This window comes from Suricata suricatta, chromosome X, assembly GCF_006229205.1.
Source record: "Suricata suricatta isolate VVHF042 chromosome X, meerkat_22Aug2017_6uvM2_HiC, whole genome shotgun sequence".
In the NCBI taxonomy this organism is placed as follows: Eukaryota; Metazoa; Chordata; class Mammalia; order Carnivora; family Herpestidae; genus Suricata; species Suricata suricatta.
The window spans coordinates 83060568-83085169 of NC_043717.1; the positions used below are offsets into that span (position 1 = coordinate 83060568).

Below are 24602 nucleotides of genomic sequence, written 5' to 3' on the forward strand. Positions count from 1 at the left end.
AGATCTAATTGTTCTTTCCTGGGCACGGCTTGAGACAATGGCCTAGCAGATCTTACTTGGGTAAACCCATGCAAGTGTTGCTTTATCAGTTGGCGTATGTTTTGTTTCCTCTGTTGCCTTGTTTCTTGGCCGACCTTCCTCAGTCCCAGAAAACAGGAAGAAACTGTCATATACGGGCTAGGGCGTGGTCAGATAACAGAGTTTACAAGCAAGTATGCATGTCAGGTATGATACCAGGGAACTGTAATTCCAAGGCCGATAGAAAAGAGGGGGGACACCGCAAACACAGAGCATTGCAGCCCCAAGAAAATAAGCATCGTTCCCGAGTATTTAAGAGCTGCTTTGGTCTACACCCTGCTTGTCCATCTTGCCTGTGCGCTGCCCACACATAACTGGGGAAATGTCTGCTTCATTCCACAGGTAAGACTTTTCCTTCTGGGCTGAATAACTTGTGAATAACTTGAATAACTAGAGGCCCGAAAACAGGGTACTCCCTAGAAGCCCACTGTTTTCTAACCTGTTAGAGCCCCATGGGGTGAGTCAGATCTCTAGAGCGACCTTGGAGTTTGTATCCAGGGCCTGTAAGAGCGGCCCACCGTGTTTAGGACTGTGGACGAGAACGGAGGCATCACCATCAAACAGCCCGGCGATCCCAGGGGCACCTGGGTGGCTGTCCGTTAAGTGTCTGACTGTTGATTTCGGCTCAGGTCATGATCCCCAGATCGTGGGTTTGAGCCCTGCATCAGACTTTCCCAGGAAGCGATTTGTGTGACAGTTGCTGGTGTTCCTGACCGACTCGGAGCAAGAAGATCATACAGCCATCCTGGGTTAGACCCTGCCCAAAGCCAACACACACTGCTACATGTGACTTGCTAGGTGTCTCTCTTTTTAAAAATGTATTTTCATGGAGCTTCAGTGGCTCAGTCGGTTAAGTGTCCAACTTCGGCTCAGGTCACGATCTCGCGGCTCATGAGTTTAAGCCCTGTGTGAGGCTCTGTGCTGACAGCTTGGAGCCTGGAGCCTGCTTCCGATTCTATGTCTCCCTCTCTCTCTGTCTCTCCCTCACTCATGTTCTGTCTCTCTCAAGAATAAATATTTAAAAAATTGTAAATTTATTTACTTTTGAGAGAGAGAGAGTGCAAGTGAGGGCAGAGCAGAGAGAGAGGGGGACAGAGGATATGAAACAGGCTCTGTGCTGACAGCAGAAAGCCTGACGCGGGGCTCGAACCCACAAATGGTGAGAGCATGACCTGAGCCAAAGTTAGCCGCTTAACCGACTGAGCCAGCCAGGCGCCCCGCTAGTTCTCTTCTCACACGGGCCTGCCTTGTCTTCCCAGCTAGGCCGTCAGCGCGGCGAGGGTGGGGGCCCTCCTTCACCCGTACGTGCACTGCACGGGGGCCCAGAAGGCCGGGCTGGCTGACCAGATTCGCCTGACAAGCGTCAGCACTGAGCTGGGGCTTCGTGGCTGAGCGCTGACAGCCTTGCTAGGCACGGGTAGGGAGGATGGCAGACAGGAGGCTAAGTAAGGGAAGGGGTGACAAGGTGAGTGTGACGGTGCAAGGGGAGGGCAGAGACGGAGGGGCAATGAAAACGACTGAAGGGATGGAGGGAAGAATCCAGTTCAGGGCCCAGGGTGTGGACGCCCTCAGAGCGGGGCCCCAGCTTTAGCTCTGGCCTCTCTTCCTTGTGCTGTGACGTCACCCACCTCTGCCTCGAGGCCTCTCCCCTCCCTGTGCTCAGCTCAGGGAGAAGCTAACAGACACCTGGGTCTCTAGAGCAACTTGCTCTAGGGAGCACCATACCCTTGGTACAAATTCACCCCCCACTTCTCACATGCAGGGCAGGTGACGTGCCCACCTCTCGCTCCCTGGTGGCGTGTCTGGATGCAGTGCATACTCACTGTGGACTAGCCTGCCTGCAGCGAAGACCACTCCCTCGGTCTGTTCTGGAAGGGGCCCGTGGCCTTCTGGGGCAGCACGTCTTTGCACACGGGCTCCACGTTCTCTCAGGTGAACACAGGCGTGTTACTGGAGCACACGCGGGTATCCAGGCCAGGAATTGGGGCTTGGGGGCTCCCAGGACGCCGGACACCCTATGTGAGGAGGGGCTCATGGTGAGGTGGGGTGGGGGTGGCAAGGTGGGGACTTGGGGGGAGGGGTCTGCCGCATCCATTTCCTTCCTGGGGAACGAGGGACTGGGCTGGGAGCGGCCTCCACTGTCCCACTGGCTTGTCTCCCTCCATCTCACCCCTGCGCCAGGGAGAGCCAAAGTGTCTGAGTGGCTCAGGGTTTGGGAGAACCTGTCCTCGGCACTGCCGGAGGTCAAAGGCCTCTCAATCTGGAGAGCCCAGGGCCAGAACCTCCGCTTTGGTAAGGGGCTTGGCCGGGGGCGGGGGTCAAGGTCCGGCCCACAGGGTTCAAGCTCCCACTTCAAAGAGGCGCCTTCTCTCCTGGATCCCCCCTCCCCCCGAAAGCATTTTGCCTACAAGGAGTTTCTTGTCACTTGTCTGCATGTCTTCCTGCTCTGGGCAACGAAGAATTCCGGTGCTCGGCCTCCCTGGCCTGGTCCTCACCGCAAGCCTCTCACCGGGGACCCCCCAGCTCCCCCCCCCCCCCGCCCCCGCTCCGGGGACCCAGAGGGGCCAGATCGTGGATCCGGGCCCGCTGTGGCACTAGAAGGTTCACGGAGGCTGGTCTGGTGGGAGTCAGGCCAGTGAGTGGAACTGAGGCCGGTCAGCAGCACCAGCGCCTGTCACCCCAATCGCTTCCTGGCTCGGCTGCTGGGCCTTGGGCCTAAACGGGGAGAGCTCAAGCCACACACACAGTCCCAGGCAAATTCGCTCAGCGGAGCGGGGAGCGGGGGCCTCTGACTTGTCCACTCTTCTGTCTCCAGCGCCACGATGGTGGCAACGAGTGCCTGTTGTGTGCTTCCAGGGTGCCTTTCCTCCTCCTCCTCCTCCTCCTCCTCCTCCTCCTCCTTTTTTAAATGTTTTTACTTATTATTTATTTGGAGGCGGGAGGGGGGGAGAGCAGAGAGACAGAGGGAGAGAATCCCAAGCAGGCTCCACTTGCTCAGAGCGGAGCCCGATGCGGGACTCCACCTAGTGAATTGTTAGGTCATGATCTGAGCCGAAATCAAGAGTAGGCCCCTTAAGTGACTTGAGCCCCCCCAGGCACCCCGACTTCCATTGTTTTGAGGGCTCCGTGTGAATCGCCTCACTTCCGCTTATCAAGGTTCTGAAGGGGCCGCTCTTAAGATTCCCGTTGCACCCATGAGGCTTGGAGAGGTGAAATAACCTACCTAAAGTCACACAGCCCGTGCATGGCAGAGCTGGGATGAGAAACCCTTGGTCTGCGATCAGTCTGAGTCTCTGTAGGCCACAGTCCCTTCTCCCCTCGCCCCTTCCCAGTCCTGTGGCTCTACCTGCGCACCATCCTGGCGGCAGGCTCCATGCATGGGACCTCGAGGTCCCATGCTGCCGTCTTCTGGGCAGCGAGCTCAGTGTTTTGTCGTGAGTGAGGAGGACGCTCAGTGGATCACTTTCCTTTCTTTATTGGGATTGAGACAGATTGTTCGAGGGTGAAGAGCTTCATACACGAAGCACAGTGGTTAAAAGCAGTGGTTGTGAGACAGAGGGACTTCACAGATTAAGCAAATTAATTAAAAAAATAATGCTAGAAATAGTATCTAACCATTGTAAAGACAGCTTATGATGCACCAGGCACTGTTCTCAGTCTTTTTTTGTTTTTTAAGTTAATTGATTTATTTTGAGAGAGAGCAAGTGGAGGAGGGACAGAGAGGGAGAGAGAGGATTCCAAGCAGGCTCCATACTGTCAGCGCAGAGCCTGATGCGGGGCTCAAAGTAATGAACCATGAGACCACGACCTGAGCCGAAATTAACAGTCAGAGTTTGGCTTAGGTCGTGATCTCACGGTTTGTGGGGTCAAGCCCCGCATCAGGATCTGTGCTGACAGCTCAGAGCCTAGAGCCTGGAGCCTGCTTTGGATTCTGTGTCTCCCTCTCCCTCTTCCCCTCCCCCACTCATGCTATGTTTCTCTCCTTCTCAAAAGTAAACAAATATTGAAAAACAAAAAGAAATTAAGAGTCAGACTTCACACACACAGAGCCCCTTTGCACAGCGGCTGGCACATAAAAAGGACCCCTGGGGCGTCTGGGTGGCTCAGTCGCCCAAGCATCCAATTTTGGCTCAGGTCATGATCTCACAGGTCATGAGTTCAAGCCCCACGTCGGGCTCTGTCCTTACAGCTCAGAGCTTGAAGCCTGCTTTGGATTCTGTGTCTCCCTCTCTCTATGTCCCTCCCCTGCTTGTGCTCTCTCTCTCTCTCAAAAATAAATAAATGTTAAAAAAAAAAAAAGGGATCCCTGTACTTACCAGCTTCGAGGCTTACTGCCGCCATTCCTCCTGGCACCTGCAAAACTGGGCACGGATACTATGGTGTGTGCCTTCTCACGAAGTCACACTTTTGTGTGACTGACTCTCCCTCCCCCCCACTAACAGAAACAGTGGGGAATTGTCTCTCATTGGTTGAAACGGCTGTTGCCCTGGCAGCACGTGTAAACATTCTGCCCGGGGAGCCCTGGGGAAAGTGGCCAGGAGTCTCTTTCTGAGGCTTCCTTGGCCAGTAACTGTTCCACACAAGGATCTGGTCACTCAGGTACCCGGTGTTGTTAAGGGTGGGAGGGCCTTGCGGTGAGTTGTCCCCAGTCATTGCCCAAACCCCAGACTCGACCACCCCCTAACCCTTTTCACCCCTGCTTGTGCATCTGGCCCCCTCATGAGGAAGCGGAGGGGAGAAAAAGAACTAGGATGCACCAGTCAGAGGAATGCTTAAGAATTATTTGTGCCCAGGGGCGCCTGGGCATCCAACTTTTGGTTTTGGCTCAGATCATGATCTCACAGTTTGTGCGTTCGAGCCCCACATCGGGCTCTGTGCAGACAGTGCAGACCTTGCTTGGGATTCTGTCTCTCTGTCTCTCTATATCTCAAAAATAAATTCACTCTTCTGCAGGAACACAGGACTCCCCATGGAAGGTCTTAAAGGAGGTCCTTCCATGGATAAAGCCTCCACCTCATTTGCCTGGTTTTGGAGGTCATGGGTTTGGCTTCCATTCATTGAGAGGCAATTTGCTGGTGCGGGGGGGGGGGGGAGAGGGCAATTTGCTGAAACCCAAGTCACTGAATGACCAAGTCGCCAAGCGGTCCATTCTTTAAAGGATCAAGTTGCTGTACGGTTAACTCACCAAAGCCACTACATTTACCGGTTGACCACAAAACTCCATTACCATCTTTGACTGCAGAGTTTATAGCAAATCACTGTGGGCAAACTGGCACAGCCCTCAGGCTGGGGAGAGCCGGTGCTCCAGGGCGAAGGGCCTTCAGACCCCCTCACCTGCCACCCTTCAGTCTCCCCTCACTCAGGGATGGGCAGCCTGAGGAGATCCGCTCCCCCAGCAGACGACCTTGTCTACCTCCTGGATTTGGCAATGGGACACTGAGGCAGAGACACACTGAGCTCAAGGTGCTAATGTGAAGGCTCACACGAACCCGAGTCTGCATTATTACTGGATGTTTAAAAGGCTGCGCAGTCCTGCCCTGGGTGGATGGTCACAGGAACCGGGCCGCCTCTTGCAGCGCCCAGCACACCCCAGAACCGACGATGACATCGAGAAAGGGAACAAGTAACCCTTCTTGAAAGAGGCCCACAGAAAGCAAGGGAGCACGTTCTGGACTTCGGATGGTGATGGGAGAACAGGGCCCCACAACCCTTTGAGAATCCTGGAGGGAGGAGAGCTGGGTAGTGGAGCCAGACAGTCTGGGTGTGAACTTGGCCTTCCTCCTTTCATGTGGTAACAAGAGTCCCTCCCTCTGTGACTCAGGGTCCCAGCAGGAAACTTGGCATCCTAAAAGTAGGGCAGGTAGAGAAGGGTTAAGTAGAGGGAGTATTTACAAAGGCGCGTGCAGACAGTAGGAACACAAGCGCAAGCGCAGTTCCCCGGGGCTAGAACAGTGGGACCGCGGGGCTGGAGGACATGGTAAGCGTCCTCAGGGGGCTGAGAAGTGAGACAGCTGTCGTGGGAATATAGAAGTGGCCCGCACTCTCCTCTCTCATTCTGGTCTCCACATTTTGTGGAACTTCCTGGAAGCCAGAGGACATGGGAGAGCCCACAGATGCATTCCAGTGAGGTCAGCCTTCCAAGGCAGATAGCAGGGTGCACGGGGAGTGCACCTGACAGGGGCAAAGGCAAGGTGGCAGCGGGTGAGATAAATGAAATGTACGTTAAATACGCAACATTGGGAGTTGCTATTTATGGAAAAATAAAGGGAGAGAGAGATCTACTTTTTTTCAATAAAAAAAATTTTTTTTAAAGGTTATTTATTTTTGAAAGAGAGAGAGAGACAGAATCCGAAGCGGGCTCCAGGCTCCGAGCTGTCAGCACAAAGCCTGACGTGGGGTTCGAAGTCATGAACTGTGAGATCATGACCCAAGCCGAAGTCAGATGCTTAACCGACTGAGTGACCCAGGTGCCCCTGGAGAGATCCATGTCTACGCAGCACCTCAGCCTGTAAGGACTGCCTGCAGGGATGTATAACTGTGCTAGTAGTGATTTCTCGGAAGGGAAGAGACTTAAGTGGTAGCCGGGGAAGACAGAGAGGAAAAGATGGGAAAAAGATGGAAAATGTGCAGAGGTTCCTAGCACTGGGAGGAACCCTTGCTCTCAGGTGTAAAAACTATCAGTGTCGCGATCTCCACAGGTGTTAAAGACATCTGGAAAATTTTAGCAATCATCTATGACAAACGTGGTAAAACAGGAGCAAAGACATAATTTCTCGGTGGGATACATCGCCAGCCATAAAGCAGCCTCATACTCTGTGCTGCCGCAGCAGAGAGCACGCCCCCCTGAAGTCAGGTGCAAAAGAAACAGGCCCATTATCTCCACGTTCACTTAACATTCGTCTGGAAGAGTTAACCAAAGCGAATACTTAGGAGAGGTATATGTGTCAGGAAAAAAGATGGTAAAAAAGGAGAGTTTCTTGTGGACAGTATAATTTGTATACCTGGAAAATTCATGAGAAAAAACCAGAAAATCCACTCCCTCCTATGCTGTATTGCCTGTAATGATTTTAATTCACTTTATTTATTTATTTTTGTTGTTGTTGTGCTGCTGCTGCTGTTTTGTATTTTCTCAGGAGATTTTTTTTTTAATGTTTTATTTATGTTTGATACAGAGAGAGACAGAGCATGAGAGGGGGAATGTCAGAGAGAGAAGGAGACACAGAACTGGAAGCAGGCTCCAGGCTCTGAGCTAGCTGTCAGCACAGAGCCCGACGCGGGGCTCAAACCCACGAACGTGAGATCTGACCTGAGCCAAAGTCGGAGGCTCAACCGACTGAGCCACCCAGGCGCCCCTCACTTTATTTTTTTTAATGTTTATTTATTTTGAGGGGTGGGCAGAGAGAGGGGGAAGAGGATCTCAAGCAGGCTCCACGCTCAGCTCAGAGTCTGACATGGGGCTCAATCTCACAACTAGGAGATCATGACCTGAGCAGAAATCAAGAGTCGGACACTTAGCCGACTGAGCCACGCAGGTGCCCATCTACTCCATCTTGATTAAAGCATTCATGGTTATGTGATTCTGAAAACCCTTGCTTTTCAGGAAACACAGATATGTGAAGTCGGGCACAAAGGATAAACCAAAAAGCCTTATTAAGGGTCCTATCCCGACCCTTGAGTCCCTGTTGCCCGTTAGAGGTAACTACCTTTTACTAGGTCTTGTTATTCTTCAAGAGATGGTCTGTATTTAGAGGAGTGTGTACACACACACGCACATGCGCAAAAGCTAACTTCTTGAGTTGCTTTTTCCAGGCCAAAGAAAATGGTTGGGACTAAGAGAGTCAGAATCCAGGAGAAAACGGATACGGATCAAAGTCCCGGAAGGTGGAAGCCGGGCAGAGAAGACAGCAGCAATGTGAATGAACTAGCTCTAGAGATAGTTCAGAGCGCCATTGCTGCTGCCGTTAAGCGTGTGGAAGGTACTAATCCTGTTTGCATATCGGGAGGAACGGAATGTCCCATTGTACAACGCCACTCTAGCAGGCAACTAACAGATTTGCACCTTTATTTTGCAGAAATTGAAAACCCCGTCAGGAACATTAAATGGATCACACAAGGTGAATTCACGGAAGAAGAAGGCCATAGACAAATTGAGGAGTTTATTTCGGTAAGTTAGTTGACGGCTCCAGGCTGGCATACAAGGGCACAGGACAATGAAAGGGATTGCTTTATGAGAAGTTTGAAATCCGGGAACCCTAGATGATATCAAAGGTCGCTGAATACATAAACATTGTCCCCATCCGGTTCCAAAATCAACATGGGATAGTCTTGGGTTTGTTTGTTTTTTTACTTTAACGTGGGATAGTCTTTGAAGGTGAAAGGCACAATCCTATTTCCTTGTTTTAATCATTCTAACCTTACGTTGCCCTAGGGAAATCTGCTATTCCCAGCTAAGCAATTTTCCCATGCTGGTGCTCTAAATGGGGGTCTAGTGACCTGAGGAGGGAGCTGTTCTTCCAAAACAGGGGTTCTCCATCACCAACCTTAGAAATCTCCTACTAGCAGAGGGGCCACCCAAGGCTCTTTTCGGTTTAGGCCGGGAACATACTGCCCGCACGCTGTGCCGAACATGCCCATGACTTCCTTTTCCTTTTCTGCCTGTGCCTGGCTCCGAACCATTTGTGTGGCTTCCCCTGGCAGCTTTGGACAGAAGGCCCTGGGCGGCTTTGCCTAACTGGCGGGGTGGAATTAAAAATGGCTTGAAATCCCTACTCACTGTATTTCCTCAGAAGAGAAACAAGGTGAAATCCGTGGAGGCAACCTCCCCGGCCCTCAAAGTCTCCCCGCCGCCATCTCGCCTTCTCGGTTCCTCTGGCCAGCCCATCAAAGCCTACAGCCCTAAGGGCACTTTCCTAGGCCCCAGGGAGGCTCGGCAGGTGGGAACGAGGTGGCTCCCCACCCTCTTATGTCCCAGCAGGTGCAACTCACCCTTCCAATTGCAAGGGGTATTTAGAGCACACCAATGATGCGTGGTACCGAGTACTGCTTACTCTTGGGCCTTCTCGCTCCGGGGAACGCCTCCACTTGGGAGTTGGGCAAAAGCCTCTGCCTACTGAACCCGGGGTTTTTGAATCAGGCTGGAATGGGACACAGAACAAGCAGAAAACACTTCCCCGCAATATGCCACCAGTTATTCTGAGTAAAGGCAAACGTAGTCCTGACAAAGGCCTTGATGGGGTCTGAGGCCCCTCCTCCCTCCCGACGTACTGCTCAGACTCATCACCTATGACTTACTGCCATTTCCCCTTTGTCGCTCCAGCCACACTGGTCTCTTTCCTTTCAACTGCCACGCATGCTCCCACCTCACGGTCTTTGCACCTGCAGTGCTCGCTGCCTGGAACCCTCTCCCCTGCAATCTGTTCTCGTGGTTAATGCCGTACCTCTCTGCACTCCCTCTGAGAATGACCCGAGGACTAGGAGAAGAGCTCTTCTATAGCTAAGGATATAAAGAGAATATCATATTAAGAAGGGTAGCAGGGGGACGCCTGGGTGGCTCAGTCGATTGAGCAACCGACTTCAGCTCACGTCATATCTAGCGATTTATGAATTTGAGCCCCGCGTCTGGGCTCTGTGCTCACAGCTCAGAGCCTGGAGCCTGCTTCCGATTCTGTGTCTCCCTCTCTCTCTCGGCCCCTCCCCACTCATGCTCTGTCTCTCTCTGTCTCTCAATAATAAATAAATATAAAAAAATTTTTTAAAAAAGGAGGGTCGCAGGGACAGATGAAGTTGGGAACTAAACCCACAAATGGGAGGGGCTTCACAGGCGTGCAGGTCCTCTCTGAGGAGTGGGGTGGGAGGTTCAAACACCGCATCGGGCACCGTCATGCACCCCGGAGGTCTGCACCAGGAGATGAGGCTCCGTAACATCTGGCCTTGAAAATCAGCAGACTTTACTCCCAAGGGCTTTGAAAGCCAGTGGGGCTGCTGAACTCTGGGGAAGCCAGAGGGCGGTAGGGGAACAAGGCTCTGCTCTCACAGGCCCACACACGTCGCTCTAGGACCAAGTACAGAGGCGGGGATTGGAAAGGGGCCTGGGATCTTGGGGAAAATGGATCGACTAATTTTAGGGTTCTGTGCCAGTGGGGCAGGGATCCGTAGGAACTTTCTCCAGGAATGGAACCATCGGTGGGTACCAGTTCCGACACTCTCTACCTTGCCAGCACTGCTGACGCCGCCCTGGCATTGCCCTGCAGACATGCCGTAGCAGATGCCCCTCTAAAGCATCCCCCCAAAGTAATCACCCCCCCACCACAGCCGGTGGGCAGCCTTGGCCAAGACCGGTGTGCCCTCCAAAGCAACTCAGACCCCAGGGAGGCGCGGGCCCAGCCCCGTGTACCAGCGCGCCCACGACTGGCACTACCAGACGCTGCGGCCAGCTGGGCCGAGGGCCAGCCCCGCTCTCCAGCGCTTCCACGGCAGTCACGGCTGAGTCACAGCAGGACAGGGCCCACAGCCGCACGTGGGCCGCCCCCAGAGTGCCTCGTTCTGGTGTTGAGGGGGGATTATCCTACTGGGCCCCGCAGAGCCCTTCTACATAAGGCTGCTATTTTCAAGACCAGGAGACAGGACGGACGTACCTAATACACAGAAACAAACACAGAATCAGATAAAATGAGGAGAAGGAGGAATATGTTTCAAACAAAAGAAGACAAAACCACAGAAAAAGACTTAAAATAAAATGGACATAAGCAATTTACCTGAGAAAGAGTTCACGGTAATGGTCATAAAGGTGCTCACAAGAGTTGGGAGAATAATGCATGAACTCAGTGAGAACTTCAATGCAGAGATAGAAAATATATTTTTTAAAAACGACACTCAATGGGGTACCTGGGTGGCTCAATCTGTTAAGCATCCGACTCTTGATTTCAGCTCAGGTCATGACCTCACAGTTTGTGGGATCAAGCCCCGTGTCTGGCTCTGTGCCGACAGCGTGGAGCCTGCTTGGAATGTTCTCTCTTTCTCTGCCCCTCCCCTGCTCACACTCTCTTCCAAAATAAACAAACAAACTTTAAAACAATGAGAGCTGAAGAATACAATAATTGAAATAAAAAATACATCAGAGGGGATCAACAGCAGATTAGAAGATGCAGAACAACAAATCAGTGATGCCAGCGTAGCGGAAATCATCCAAGCTGAGCAGCAAAAACAAACAAACAAAAAGGAATTCTGAAGGAATGAGGGTAGGATAAGGTACCACTGGAACAACATCAAGCATCCTAACATTTGCATTATAGGGTCCTGGAAAGAAAAGCGAGAAAGGGGCAGAAAACCTATTTGAAGACAGACCTATTTCCCTAACCTGGGGAAAGAAACAGACATCCAGGTCCAGGGGGCACGGAGACACAGAGAGTCCCAAAGAAGAGGAACCCAAGGAGGTCTACATCAAGACACATAATAATTAAAATGGGAAAAATTAAAGATAAAGAGAGAACGTTAAAGGCAGCATAAGGGCGATAAGCTGATTTTTCGGCAGAATTTGCAGGCCAGAAGGGAGCGGTATGATATATTCACAGTGAGGAAAGGAAAAACCGACAACCAAGAATACGCTACCCAGTGAGGTTGCCATTCAGAATTGAAGGAGAGTTAGTTCCTAGACCAAAGTTAAAAGAGTTCATCATCACTAAACCAGCATCACAAAAAATGGTAGAGGGACTTGTTTAAGTAGGAAAGAAAAGGCTATAACTAGAAGTGAGAAAATTAAGAAAGAAGAAATTTCACACGTAAAAGCAAACGTATAGTAAAGGCAGTGGATCAACCACCTACATAGCTAGTGTGAAGCTTAAAAGACAAAAGTAGTAGAATTAATGATCCCTATGATAATTAGTTGAGGCGGTACACAAAATAAAAAGATGTAAAATATGATATCAACTACGTAAAGTAGGAGAGAGTAAAAATGTAGTGCTTTTAGAATTGTTCAAAATAAGTGACCATCAACTTAAAATACAATATATATATATATATATGTATATATATATATATATAAACTAAATAAAATTAAAAAACATTAAAAAGAAGAACACTGAGTCTTTAAAAAAAGTACTGACAAACATAAAGGGAGAAATTGACAGTAATACAGTAATAGTAGGGGATTTTAATACCCCACTTACGTCCATGGGTAGGTTATCCACACAGAACATCAATAAGGAAACAGCGACTTTGAATGACACATTAGACCAGATGGACTTAACAGAGGTACACAGAGCACTGCATCCCAAAACAGCAGAATACATATTCTTTTCAAATGGACATGGAACATTCTCCAGGACAGACCACATGTTAGGCCAGAAAATGAGTCTCAATAAACTTAAGAAGACTGAAATCATATCAAACACCTTTTCTTACCACAATGGTATGAAAATAGAAACCAGTTACAGGAAGAAAACTAGAAAAAACCCACAAACACCAGGAGGCTAAACATGATACTAAACAACCAATGGGTGAACAAAGAATTCAAAGAGGAAATTAAAATATATCTTGAGACAAATAAAAAGGGAAACACAATAGTACAAAATTTATGCAATGCAGCCAAAGAAATTCTAAGAGGGAAGTTTATAGTGATACAGGCCCAACTCAAGAAACAAGGAAATCTCAAAAATAAACAATTTAATCTTGGGGCGACTGGGTGGCTGAGTTGATTAAGCATCTGACTGGGGCTCGGGTCATGATCTCAGGGTTCGTGGGTTCGAGCCCCGCATCAGGCTCTGATAGCTCAGAGCCTGGAGTCTGGTTTGGATTCTGTGTCTCTCTCTCTCTCTCTCCCCCTCCCCCCCGCTCTGTGTCTCTTTCTCTCAAAAATAAATAAAAACATTAAAAAAATAAAAAAAATATGAATTTAATTTTACACCTGAAGGAGCGAGTAAAAGAACAAAGCCCAAAATTAGTAGAAGGAAAGATATGACAAATATCAGTGAGAAAATAAATGAAATAGAAAGGTAAAAAAAAAAACCATTAGAAATGGTCATTGAAACTAAGAACTGGTTCTTTGAAAAGATAAAATTGGAAAACCTTTAGAAACACAAATCAACAAAAAAAGAAAGAGGACTAGAATGAAGAAAGACTATGAGAAATGAAAGTTACAGCCGCAGACACAGAAATACAAATGACTGTAAGAGACTGCTATGAAAATTATTTGTTGCAAATATTAAAAAACTTTTTTTTCTGGTTTTTATTTATTTTTGAGAGACAGAGAGAGACAGCACAAGCAGGGGAGGGTCAGAGAGAGAGGGAGACACAGAATCGGAAACAGGCTCCAGGCTCTGAGCTAACTGTCAGCACAGAGCTCAACACAGGGCTTGAACCCACGAACTGAGAGATCATGACCTGAGCCAAAGCCGGACGCTTAACTGACTAATCCACCCAGGCGCCCCTGTTGCAAACATTTTAAACAACCTACAAGAAGTGGATAAATTCCTAGAAACAATCTTCCAAGACTGGAATCAAGAAGAAATGGGGGTGCCTGGGTGGCTCAGTCAGTTAAGCATCCTACCTCGGCTCAGATCCTGATGTCATGGTCCATGGATTCAAGCCCTGTGCCTGGCTCTGTGCCGACACACAGATTCTCCTTGGATTCCCTCTCTCTCCCCCTCTCTCTCTGCCCTTCCCCGACTAGTGCTTTCTCTCTCTCTCAAAATAAATGAATGAATCAACTTAAAATTTTTTTTTTAAAAAAAGAAGGAATGGAAAATCTGAAAAGACAAATTGCTAATAATGAAATCAAATCAGTACTCAAAAATCTCCCAACAAACAAAAGTCCGGGACCAGATGCCTTCACACGTGAATTTCACCAAACATTTAAGAGTCGATACCTATCCACCTCAAGCTATTCCAAAAAATTAAAGAAGGAAGGCTTCCAAAACACTAAGACGAGCATTACCCTTATACCAAAACCAGACAGACACCACACAAAAGAAAATTCCAGGTCAATATTCCTGAGGAACATAGATGCGAACATCCTCAATGATTAACAAGCGGAATTTGGGGCACCTGAGTGGCTCAGTCGGTTGAGCGCCGACTTCAGCTCAAGTCATGATCTCATGGTTCATGAGTTCAAGCCCCATATCTGGCTGTGTGCTAACAGCTCAGAGCCTGGAGCCTGCTTCGGATTCTGTGTCTCCCTCTCTTTCTGCTCCTCCCCCACTCATGCTCTGTCTCTCTCTCTCAAATATAAACATTTAAAAAAATTAAAAAAAACTGAATTCAACAATTCAGAAAAAGGATTATATACCATGATCAAGTGGGATTTATTCCAGGGATGTAAGGATAATTTAATATTCACAAATTTATCAATGTTACACACCACATTAACAAAATAAAGGATAAAAATGATATGACCATCTCAAAAATGCAGAAAAAGCATTTGACACAATTCAACATCCAAATATGATAAAAACGCTCAATAACGTGGGCACAGAGCACATAAGAGAGGCCAGATAGGCCAAACCCACAGCTAACATCATGCTCAAGAGTGAAAGGCTGAAAGCTTTCCCTCGAAGATCAGGAACAAGACTAGAATGTCTAATCTTGCCACTTTCTGTTTAAATGTTCATTTTTTAATGTTTATTTTTAAATTTGTTTTTGATAGAAAAAGAGAGAGAGCAGGGGAGAGGCAGAGAGAGAGAAGGAGAGAGAGAATCCCAAGCAGGCTCTACGCTGACAGCACAGATGTGGGGCTTAAACTCACAAACCATGAGATCATGACCTGAGCTGAAATCAAGAGTCGGACGCTTAACTGATTGAGTCACCCAGGCGCCCCTTAAATGTTTATTTTTGAGAGACAGACAGTGCAAGCAGGTAGGGGCAAAGAGAGAGAGAGGTGGACAGAGGATCCAAAGTGGGCTCCTCACTGACAGCAGCAAGCATGTCGTGAGGCTCGAACGCACGAACCATGAGATGGTGACCCGAGCAGAAGTCAGACACTTGATCGACTGAGCCACCCAGGTGCCCCTGCTCTCGCCACTTTTATTTAACATATAGTGCAAGGCCTAGCTGCGGCAATGTGACAAGAAAAAGAAAAGGCATCCAAATTAGTAAAGAAGTAAAACTGTTGCGATTTGCAGGTGACATCATATGATATATAGCAAACCCTAAAGACTCCACCAAAAATTTATTAGAATAAATGAATTCTGTGAAGTTGCAGGATACAAAATATACAGAAATATGTCTATACACTAATAACTATCAGAAAAGGAAATCAAAAAAGCAATTCCATATATAATTGCATCAAAAAGAATACAATACCTAGGAATAAATTTAACCTGGGAGTTGAAAGACATGTACTCTGAAAACTATAAGACAACGATGAAAGAAACTGAAGATGACAAAAAAAACGGAAAAATATACCATGCTCATCGATTGGAAGAATTACTATTGTTAAAATGTCCATAGCTATTGGGGCGCCTTGGTGGCTTAGTTAAGCATATGACTTTGGCTCAGGTCAGATCTCGTGGTTCACGGGGTTTGAGCCTTGCATCAGGCTCTGTACTAGTGATGTGGAGCCTGCTTGGGGTTCTCTCTCTCCCCCTCTGCCTCTTCCATGCTCACACACACAGTCTCTCTAAATAAGTAAACTTAAAAAAAAATCCATAGTACCCAAAGCAATCTACAGAATTTAATACAATCCCAATAAAAATACCAATGCATTTTTTCCATCTTAGAACAAATAATGCTAACATTTATATGGAACAACATAAAACCCTGTTTAGTTACAGCCATCTCAAGAAAGAAGAGCAAAGCAGGAAGTATTATGCTCCCAGATTTCAAACTATGCTACAAAGCTATAGTAATCAAGACAATATGGTGCCAGCACAAAAACAGACACATAGATCAATGGAACAGAACCCAGTCCAGAAATAAACACTTAGATGGTCAATTAATCTATGCCAAAGGAGGCAAGCATATACAATGGGAAAAAGACAGTCTCTTCAATAAAAGGTGTTGGGAAAAGTGTACATCTACGTGCAAAAGAATGAACCTGGACCACTTTCTAACACCATGCACGGAAATAAAGTCAAAATGGATTAAAGATCTAAATGTAAGACCTGAAAACATAAAACTCCTAAAAGAAAGCACAAGAAATAAACTCTTGGACATCAGGGGCACCTGGGTGGCTTAGTGGGTTAAGTGTCCGGCTTCAGCTCAGGTCATGATTCGCGATTCGTGGGTTCGAGCCCCATGTCGGGCTCTGTGCTGACAGCTAGCTCAGAGCCTGGAGCCTGCTTCAGATTCTGTGTCTCCCTCTCTCTCTGACCCTCCCCTGCTCGCACTGTCTCTCTCTGTCTCTCAAAAACAAAAACAAAACAATATTTAAACTCTTGGACATCAGCCTTAGCAATATTTTTCTAGATCTGTCTCCTCAGGCACGGGAGACAAAACCAAAAATAAAAAACTACAACTACATCCAACGAAAAAACTTCTGCACAGTGAAGGAAACCAACAAAATGAAAAGACAACCTAATGAATGCGAGAAGATAGATATTTTACAAGTGACATGCCTGATTAAGGGTTAATATCCAAAATATATAAAGAACTCCTATAACTCAATACCCAAATGAAAATCCACTTAAAAAAATGGGCAGAGGGCCTGAATAGAAAGTTTTTCTGAAGAAGACCTACAGATGGCCAAGTGACACATGGAAAGATGCTCAACATCATTAATCAGGGAAAAGCAAATCATAATGACAGTGAAGTATGACCTCACACCAGTTAGAATGGCTACTATCAAAAAGACAAGAAATAACAAATGTTGGTGAGAATGAAGAGAAAAAAGAACCCTCGTGCACTGTTGGTGGGAATGTAAACTGGGGCAGCCATGATGGAAAAGAGGATGGAGGTTCCTCAAACAATGTAAAAGAGAAATACTGTAGGATCCAGCAATTCCACTTCTGCATATTTAACCAAAGAAAACAAAAGCACTAACTTGAAAAGATCTACGCGTCCCATGTTGATTGCAGCATTCTTTACTATAGCCAAGATGTGGAAGCAACCCAAGTGTCCAGCAATAGATGAATGGATAACAAAGATGTCATATGTATATATAATGGAATAGTACTCAGCCATAGAAAAGAAGGAAATCTTGCCATTTGTGACAACACGGATGGACCTTGAGGGTATTATGCTAAGTGAAGTCAGTTGAAGACAAATACCATGCGATTTCACTTAAACACGTGACATCTAGAAATCAAAACAAATGAACGGACAAATCAAAACAGAAACAGACTCATAAATACAGAGAACAAACTGGAGGTTATCAGAAGGGAGAGGGGTATGATTTGGGTGAAACAGTGAAGGGGATTAGAGGGACAAGCTTCCAGTTACAAAATAAACTACTCATGGGGATGAAAAGTACAGCAGAGAAAACAGAGTCGTTAATATTGTAGTAATTTTGTATGGTGACAGACCCATCGTGATCATTTCATAATGTACATAAATGTCATATCATTATGTTTTATGCCTGAAACTCATGTAATACTGTCTGGCAACTATAGTTCAACTTGGCAAAGATTTTACCTGCTCACTGAGGCCTTTCCTGGCCATCTCATCTAAAATTACACCCCTTTCTCCTTCTCTGATTTACTTTTTCCCTTAGCATTCAGCTCTACCTAAGATACTAGATTTTACTTATTTACCTTTGGCTTTTCTTCTACCTCCGGATCATGTGGTCCATGAGGGCAGAGGCTTTTGTCCCTTTCTCTGTCCTCAGCCCCTAGAAAGGTCAGGTATGCAGAGATGTTCTATAAATAAATGTTGAATACACGAACAGACTTATTCTCTCCATACTGTTATTTGTTCACAGATGAAGAGCTTACCTACTTTGTAGGACTGTTATGAGGATAAGACAATTAGAAAGTAGAAGGTGACGGGGTGCCTGGGTGGCTCAGTTGGTTGAGTGTCCAACTGGCTCAGGTCATGATCTCACGGTTTGTGCGTTCAAGGCCCACGCTAGGTTTTGCACTGACACTACGGAGCCTGCTTTGGATTCTCTGTCTCCCTCTCTCTGCCCCTCCCCTGCTTGCACTTGCTTTCTCTCTCTCAAAAATAAACATTAAAAAATGCCTTTAAAATTAAAAAAAGAAAAGGAGAAGGCAACTGAAAAGCTAAAAGCTCTATATGGCTACTGACATAAAATCACCTTGTTTCCAGCCCTGCTAATGCAGTGAGCCCTACAAGTAAAGTCTCCCATCTAAGTGTCAGATAATTTTATTTTTAATGTTTATTTATTTTTGAGAGAGAGAGAGAGAGAGAGAGAGAGAGACGGAGCATCGGCAGGGGAGGGACAGGGAGGGAGGGGTAGACACAGAATCCAAAGCAGGCTCCGGTCTCTAAGCTGTCAGCACAGAGCCCGATGCAGCCACAAACTGCGAGATCATGACCTGAGCTAAAGTTGGACGCTTACCTGGCTGAGCCACTCAGGCGCCCCTAAGTGTCAGATATTTCTGATGGAGAGCTTTCTCAAGCTTATTGCAGATTTCCCAGAGTGCACCATACACCAGGGGATGGCCAATTAGTAGTTTTAGCCAAGCACTGCTAAGCACGTCACATGCATGATCTCATCTAATCCCCACAACAAACCTGTTTGTACATCAGTGTACCCATTTTGCAGAAGAGAAACCCTGAGGCTCAGAGACGTTGGGCGATTTTGTCCAAAGTCTTTCTGATGAAGCAGCAAAACTAAAGTTCTGAATCACAGGTCTGATACATTTTTGGTACCATAGTAAGAAAAGTTCTTTTGGATGACAAAAATAATGCAGAAGTTTTACTCTCCATCAAAAATGAGAACTCAGAAGATTTTAAGGCCCTGCAGTGTAAGAATGGTTAAACCCGGTGTCTGAAGCCTTGTGTGTTTTGGAGGAGGGAACAGGTATACATTGGCAACGAGCACAACAATTCGTTGATTCTTCAAAGGAACGCAATCTGGAAATAGGAATATACAAATACGTTCTTTCTAAGAGAAAAGTTGGAAAAAATAAAACAATTCTAAAAATGAAAAAAAAGATAAATAAATCAAAGTCGCAAAATCCCCAAGGCCTAACATACAGTTAAAAATTATTTTTATAATAAAAGACATCATTATAAAACAGGCCCAGTGAGCAAAAGGACACAAAGTAGAAAATGTAAGTTTCCCCTTCCGCCCCCACAATACCCAGTTCTACTCCCTCAAAGGTTACTTACCGTTGATAACAGTTTTGTGCATTTACCTTCAGGTGCCTGTTGATTTTGGGTGTCCAATAATATGTGATTGGCTAAGCCATCCACGGTAGAGGAGCACAATGAGATACTGTTCCCTGGAAGCGAGTATATGAAGCAATGTTATGTAAAAATTACAAAAATATGGTAACACACGCTTGCTGGAGCTACACAAAAGTCAGCTGCCTGAACACTGATAAAAATGGTTAGACTGGCCTGACGGAGATAGTTGACTTTAATGTGTCGAAGGCTGCCAGAGTTCACAAAAGGAAAAAGAAAACAGAGCAAAAGCAACCACTGAGACAATCAGATTGAGAGGAAGAAAATTTTAGAATTGAGACATCTGGTGGGGTGGAGAGAGCACTGAGCCAGCTGCTAGGGAACCCTGGGTCCCAGTCCCAGCTGTTGGGGGCTGCCCTTCCCATGTCTAAGCCCCAATATGCTCACCTGCAAAGTGAGGGGCTTCCTTAAATGAGCTCTAGGGACCCTTCCAATGGTACAAAGTCTGTATGCCAGATGAAACATTAGGGCTGAAGAAATCAAACATAGAAAGGTTGGAAAGAAAGGCGTTGCTCGAGTGGGTCGCAAAGGGTGACCTGTCAGGCTCCTTCATTAAGAGGAATGATAATCTGTGTAAAACAGTCCCCGATCTCAAGGAATCTGGTGTCTCGTGCTCTTGTCTGGCTGACTTGAAACAATCAGTTGAGTTTTAAGTCTGAAATAAAGTAAGCTGAGCCCCCCAGTTTACTTACTGTCAGAGACAGAGGGAGACACAGAATCTAAAGCAGGCTCCAGGCTCTGAGCTGTCAGCACAGAACTTGATGCGGGGCTCAAACTTACGAACCATGAGCTCGTGACCTGAGCCGAAGTTGGCCGCTTAACTAACTGAGCCACCCAGGCTCCCCGCTTTTTTTTTTTTTTTAAAGGAGGGCCGGAAATCTTTCTGCCATCAGCCTCCTGCTATCCCGCCTCACATCACTGAGATTGTTACGCTATCTCCCTTCCTTCCTGCTGTGGACCTTCATCTTAATTCAGGATCTTTTTCGATTTGGAAGCTTCCTGCGCCCCAATAGCCAAGCCAAGGGGGTGCAGATGAATTGAACTTGTCGGTTACCAATAACATTTGAGGCCCTGTGCTGTGACTCAGGGCTGCATTATGACTTCTATGGGGCCCAGGCACTGGTAAGATGTGTGTTGGAGAAGGAAACATCTCCGAGGGGGTAGTTAGGGATCTGAGGGGTCGGATGATCCTAGAGTCTGACCCATTCCTCTTCTGAACTGACTTTATATACCACTGATGGCTGCAATGAAGTGAGTCTGATTTTCAAAAACAGCATGTAAAATCAGCCTCATTACTTTTTTTTCTTAAATGAGACAGAAAATCTGAGAGCAGGGGAGGGGCCAAGGGAGAGGGAGAAAGAAAATCCTAAGAGACTCCATGCCTAGCATGAGCCTGATTCGGGGTTTGATCTCATGACCATAAGATCACGACCTGAGCCAAAATCAAGAGTCGGATGATTAACCAACTGAGCCACCCAGGCACCCTACAGCCTCCTTACTCTCTAGTCATGCCTTTAGGCCTCCCAAGTGGAGTGAGCAGAACACGTGTTCTAATCACTTTAATTACGCTCCAATGAACCAAACTTGCCTCCTAAGTCAGGGTCTGGAAGGAGGTCAGTGTGTATGCGTGTGTGGCATGTATGTACACCCACAGATCTGAGTATGTGCCTCTCTGTATTCCAAAGCCCGACCGTAAGCCATGTGGCCTTAGTCACTCATTTTATGTCAGTGTCACCTTATCTCTCCTCCAGTTTTGGAGATAGTTGGGAGGTGACTCTAGGTTGAACCTCAATCAAACAGGTGGGCAATGGATGACGGAAGCAGGGCTTGTGACCCCTACTTTTGTGCGTTGCCTTTATCTACAGGACGTGAATAGAAGCGTGCTTTTCTTTCTGTGTGCTCTTTCTTTATTCTATGAAACAGACTTGGGAGTATCAAGAACGCTGGGTGCACTACACAGAGTTTATAGAGAGGAAAGAGCAGGTTCACAGCTACTACTACATCTACTGTGTGAACTGGACCATGCTAACCATCAGGAAACCCGTGCTGCAAATCTTCACCTCTGTCTACTTCACCATCAAGATCGCCAAAAACAAACCTCCAGTAAGTTCTCCCTATTCTGCCCCGTTCACTTAGATGAGACTTCAGTGAGAACGGAGACTTTTGTCAAGGTCATCGATGACCTCTTTTTTTCCCTTGGTAAAACTGCATGGTTTTACAAAATGGTTCCTAATCGTTCTTTTTGTCCTCATCTTGCTTGGCCAGTCTGTAGCACTTACCCCAGCTCTCACCCCCTTTCTTCAGGAAATGTTCCATTTGGCTGTTAGAAAAACATACTATCCCGCTCTTCCTCCTGCCTCACTGACCCTTCCTTCTCAGTCTCTCCTGGCCTCGAGTCTGTCCTCTCTACTCATTTCCTTGGTGATCTTATTGTCTCTCAGCTTTAAATGCCACCTCTAGCTTATGATTCCCAAATTTTTATCTCCAGCCCAGACCTCTGCCACTGTTCCATAAACATCTCACTTCTTGTATCCAAAACTGAACTTGCCATTTTTCCTTCCCAACCTGACCGCCCTGCAGACACCTCATCTTGGTTCGTGGCCCAGATCCTTGGCACCATCCTTGACTTTCACATCCCTTATCCAACACCTTAGGAAATACTGTTGGCCCTATCTTTGGAAATAGGTCCTGAATCCAACAATTTCCTACCACTCCATTTCAACCATCTTGGTACAAGACCCCACCGTCTCTTACCAAGATTATTTCAATGGCCTTCTAAGTGGTCTTTCCACCCTGGCCCTTGCCATGTATATCTTTTAATACAGCGGCCGCCAGAGCCAGCCTTGTAAAATGAATTTATGTCACTCCTCTGCTTACACTGTGTTTCTCAAACTTCAAAGTGCATGCAAATTAATGGGGGATCTTGTCCAAAGAAGATTCTGATCAAGCAGGTCTGGGGTGGGGCCAGAGAGTCTGCATTACTAACAAGACCCTAGGCGGTGCTGACGCTGCAGGTCAACGAAGCACGAGCGCCATTAGAGTAGTGAGGGCCTACGAGGCCTTGTGTGACCTACTCCTTTCTGCTTTCTTCCTCCCCACTCCCCCTCCTCCTTCAGTTACTCTCCTCTGGCTATGGTGATCTTGCTATTCTCTAACAATCCAGGCAGAGTCCTGCCTCCGTGCCTCTGCATTTGCTGTTCCCTCCACTGGACCGCTCTCCCCTTGGTATGTGCACATCCTGCTCTCACCTCCTGGACCATGCTATCTCTTCCCCCATGCCTTGCTTTTTCTCCATAACACTTTATTCCCTTCTGATAGTCTATGTAATTTATTATCTTGTTATGGTCCGCTCCCCCTACCAGAATGTAAGTTCCACAAAGGCAGGAATGTTTGTCTTGCTATAAAATGAGGCCTGGCAAATGGTAGGCACTCCGTAAATACTTGAAGGGATGATTGCTGCCAGGCAGATGCTGAATAGGAAATGTTGACAGCTGGTGTGAAAGGGTTAAAATAACACCCATGAATCTAGGGCTTGGGTCATCAGAGGAGCAGGGCTGGTACCAAGCATAATACCAGGAACACGGCAGACATAAAAATGTTATTTCTCCCCATCCTTTCACAGAAGTTATCTGATGCTTCATCTGACTCTAAAGCTTTATATATGGCCAGTGAGCCAACTATGTCTTATATGTATCCTAGCCTACTACAAACTTCTCTATTTGAACCCACAGTAATGTAAAAATGTACTGGGTGTGGAGCTCTCCCTTCCCCTGGTCATATATCCTGCCCTCAGCTGTCTTGCTGAGTGGCAAGGTTGGAGATTGGAAAGTAAGGCTGGTGGAGGTAAATTAGACCATGACCAGAGCCCATGCATTGAGTGCTTAGGAGAAGGGCTCTTGATCAGAATTCCAGGTATAATTTTGGAAGGGAGAATGGGTGGGGGGCACTGAGACAATTTTACAACAGACATTTTTATGTGGCTTTAAAAACGTTTTCAAACGTGTTCACCTATATTACTTCATTCTTATGCTATTCCTAAGGGGGAAATACGGTCAACTAAGTGGAACATGTGAAGAAGGTAAGCGACTATTCATGAGGAACCAAGCCTTTTCCTGACTTGTTTCCAATTTTTATGGAGATTCTGTAGGTTATTTGTTGCCCAAAAGATCTTTTGGGGAACAGAGATTTGAAGTGACAAAGAACCTACTGACATTCCAATAAGGAAGGTAAATTCTAGAAATTTAAGAGTATACATATATGGACAAGGGTAGCGATGTAAAGAATTAGGAGTTGGTATGATGAGTCCAGGCTAACAGTTGTCCTTTTTGTCTCTTAGGATGTGCCCATTGAGGTCTCTTATATCTTTGAAGGTCATTCGTTAGTTCACAGGTAATGAACGTTTCGAGACTCTTTTTTTTACTGTAATCTCTACCCCAGTGAGGCTAGAACTCACAATCTTGAGACCAAGGGTCACATGCTCTACTGACTGAGCCACCCAGGTGCCCCTGGAGACTTATTTTAAAAAAAGGTGGTGGGAAAAGGTCACCACAGCCCGTAGGAACTTAGCAAGCCCATGGCCACAGATAACTCATGTCATGGTCACTACTCTTCTTTGAGCCACTCACCTTATTAGGATGGGCTAAAAGTAGGATTCTGCCATTGTTCTAGAAAAAAATTTTTTTAATGTTTTGTTTTTCAGTAATTAGAAAGTTGAGGATTAGTTACTGAAGTAGGGTGGGAGAAAAGTGGGTCATGGTCTCGTTTCCATGGGAAATTTCACAATCACATGGAAGTAAGTCCTATATGATAATATTTGTAAGGACTTCTTTTAAAGAACCTTTCCATATAAACTCAATGCTTTTATTGATTGGGTCTATGGAATAGATAGAGACAACCCTCAGTCTCCACCCCCAAAAGACACTTTGCTTACTAGGAATGTAACAGAGTAAACATGGGATCAACGTTTTGTTTTATTTTAAAAGGCTTTAGTATGTTTATCTTTCTTCCTCTGCAGGCCAGGAATGACTCGCTATCGAGAAAAATGGCTGAGGGACCTTTTTGAGGCCAAAAATAGTTTAATGCAGTCAATTCCCTTCTAATTCCATGGTGTCTAATTCCTATAAAATGTTTTGGGATTGGATTTCTAATCACAATGTTTTAAAAATATGATACTGCACATCAAATGACAGAATATTTACTGAATAATAAAGTTTTGGCAAACAATC

General features: G+C 46.6%; 2 protein-coding genes across 2 annotated transcripts in view; one reads left to right on the forward strand and one right to left on the reverse strand.

Annotated features, from left to right (window-relative positions):
* Positions 1-113: 113 nt before the first annotated feature.
* On the forward strand, positions 114-24597 carry AKAP14 (A-kinase anchoring protein 14). Its single transcript, XM_029930462.1, has 6 exons — positions 114-420; positions 7888-8054; positions 8151-8242; positions 21301-21480; positions 23714-23766; positions 24392-24597. Exons 1-6 carry the CDS (start codon positions 401-403, stop codon positions 24474-24476), a joined length of 597 nt encoding a protein of 198 aa, XP_029786322.1. The 5' UTR covers positions 114-400; the 3' UTR covers positions 24477-24597.
* Positions 18502-24602, reverse strand: part of NKAP (NFKB activating protein) — a 32365-nt gene continuing 26264 nt past the window's right edge. The window contains exon 11 of the mRNA XM_029930457.1: positions 18502-19415. Within this exon, the coding sequence (XP_029786317.1) occupies positions 19374-19415 (42 nt within the window). The 3' untranslated portion in view covers positions 18502-19373. The remainder of the gene's footprint in view (positions 19416-24602) is intronic.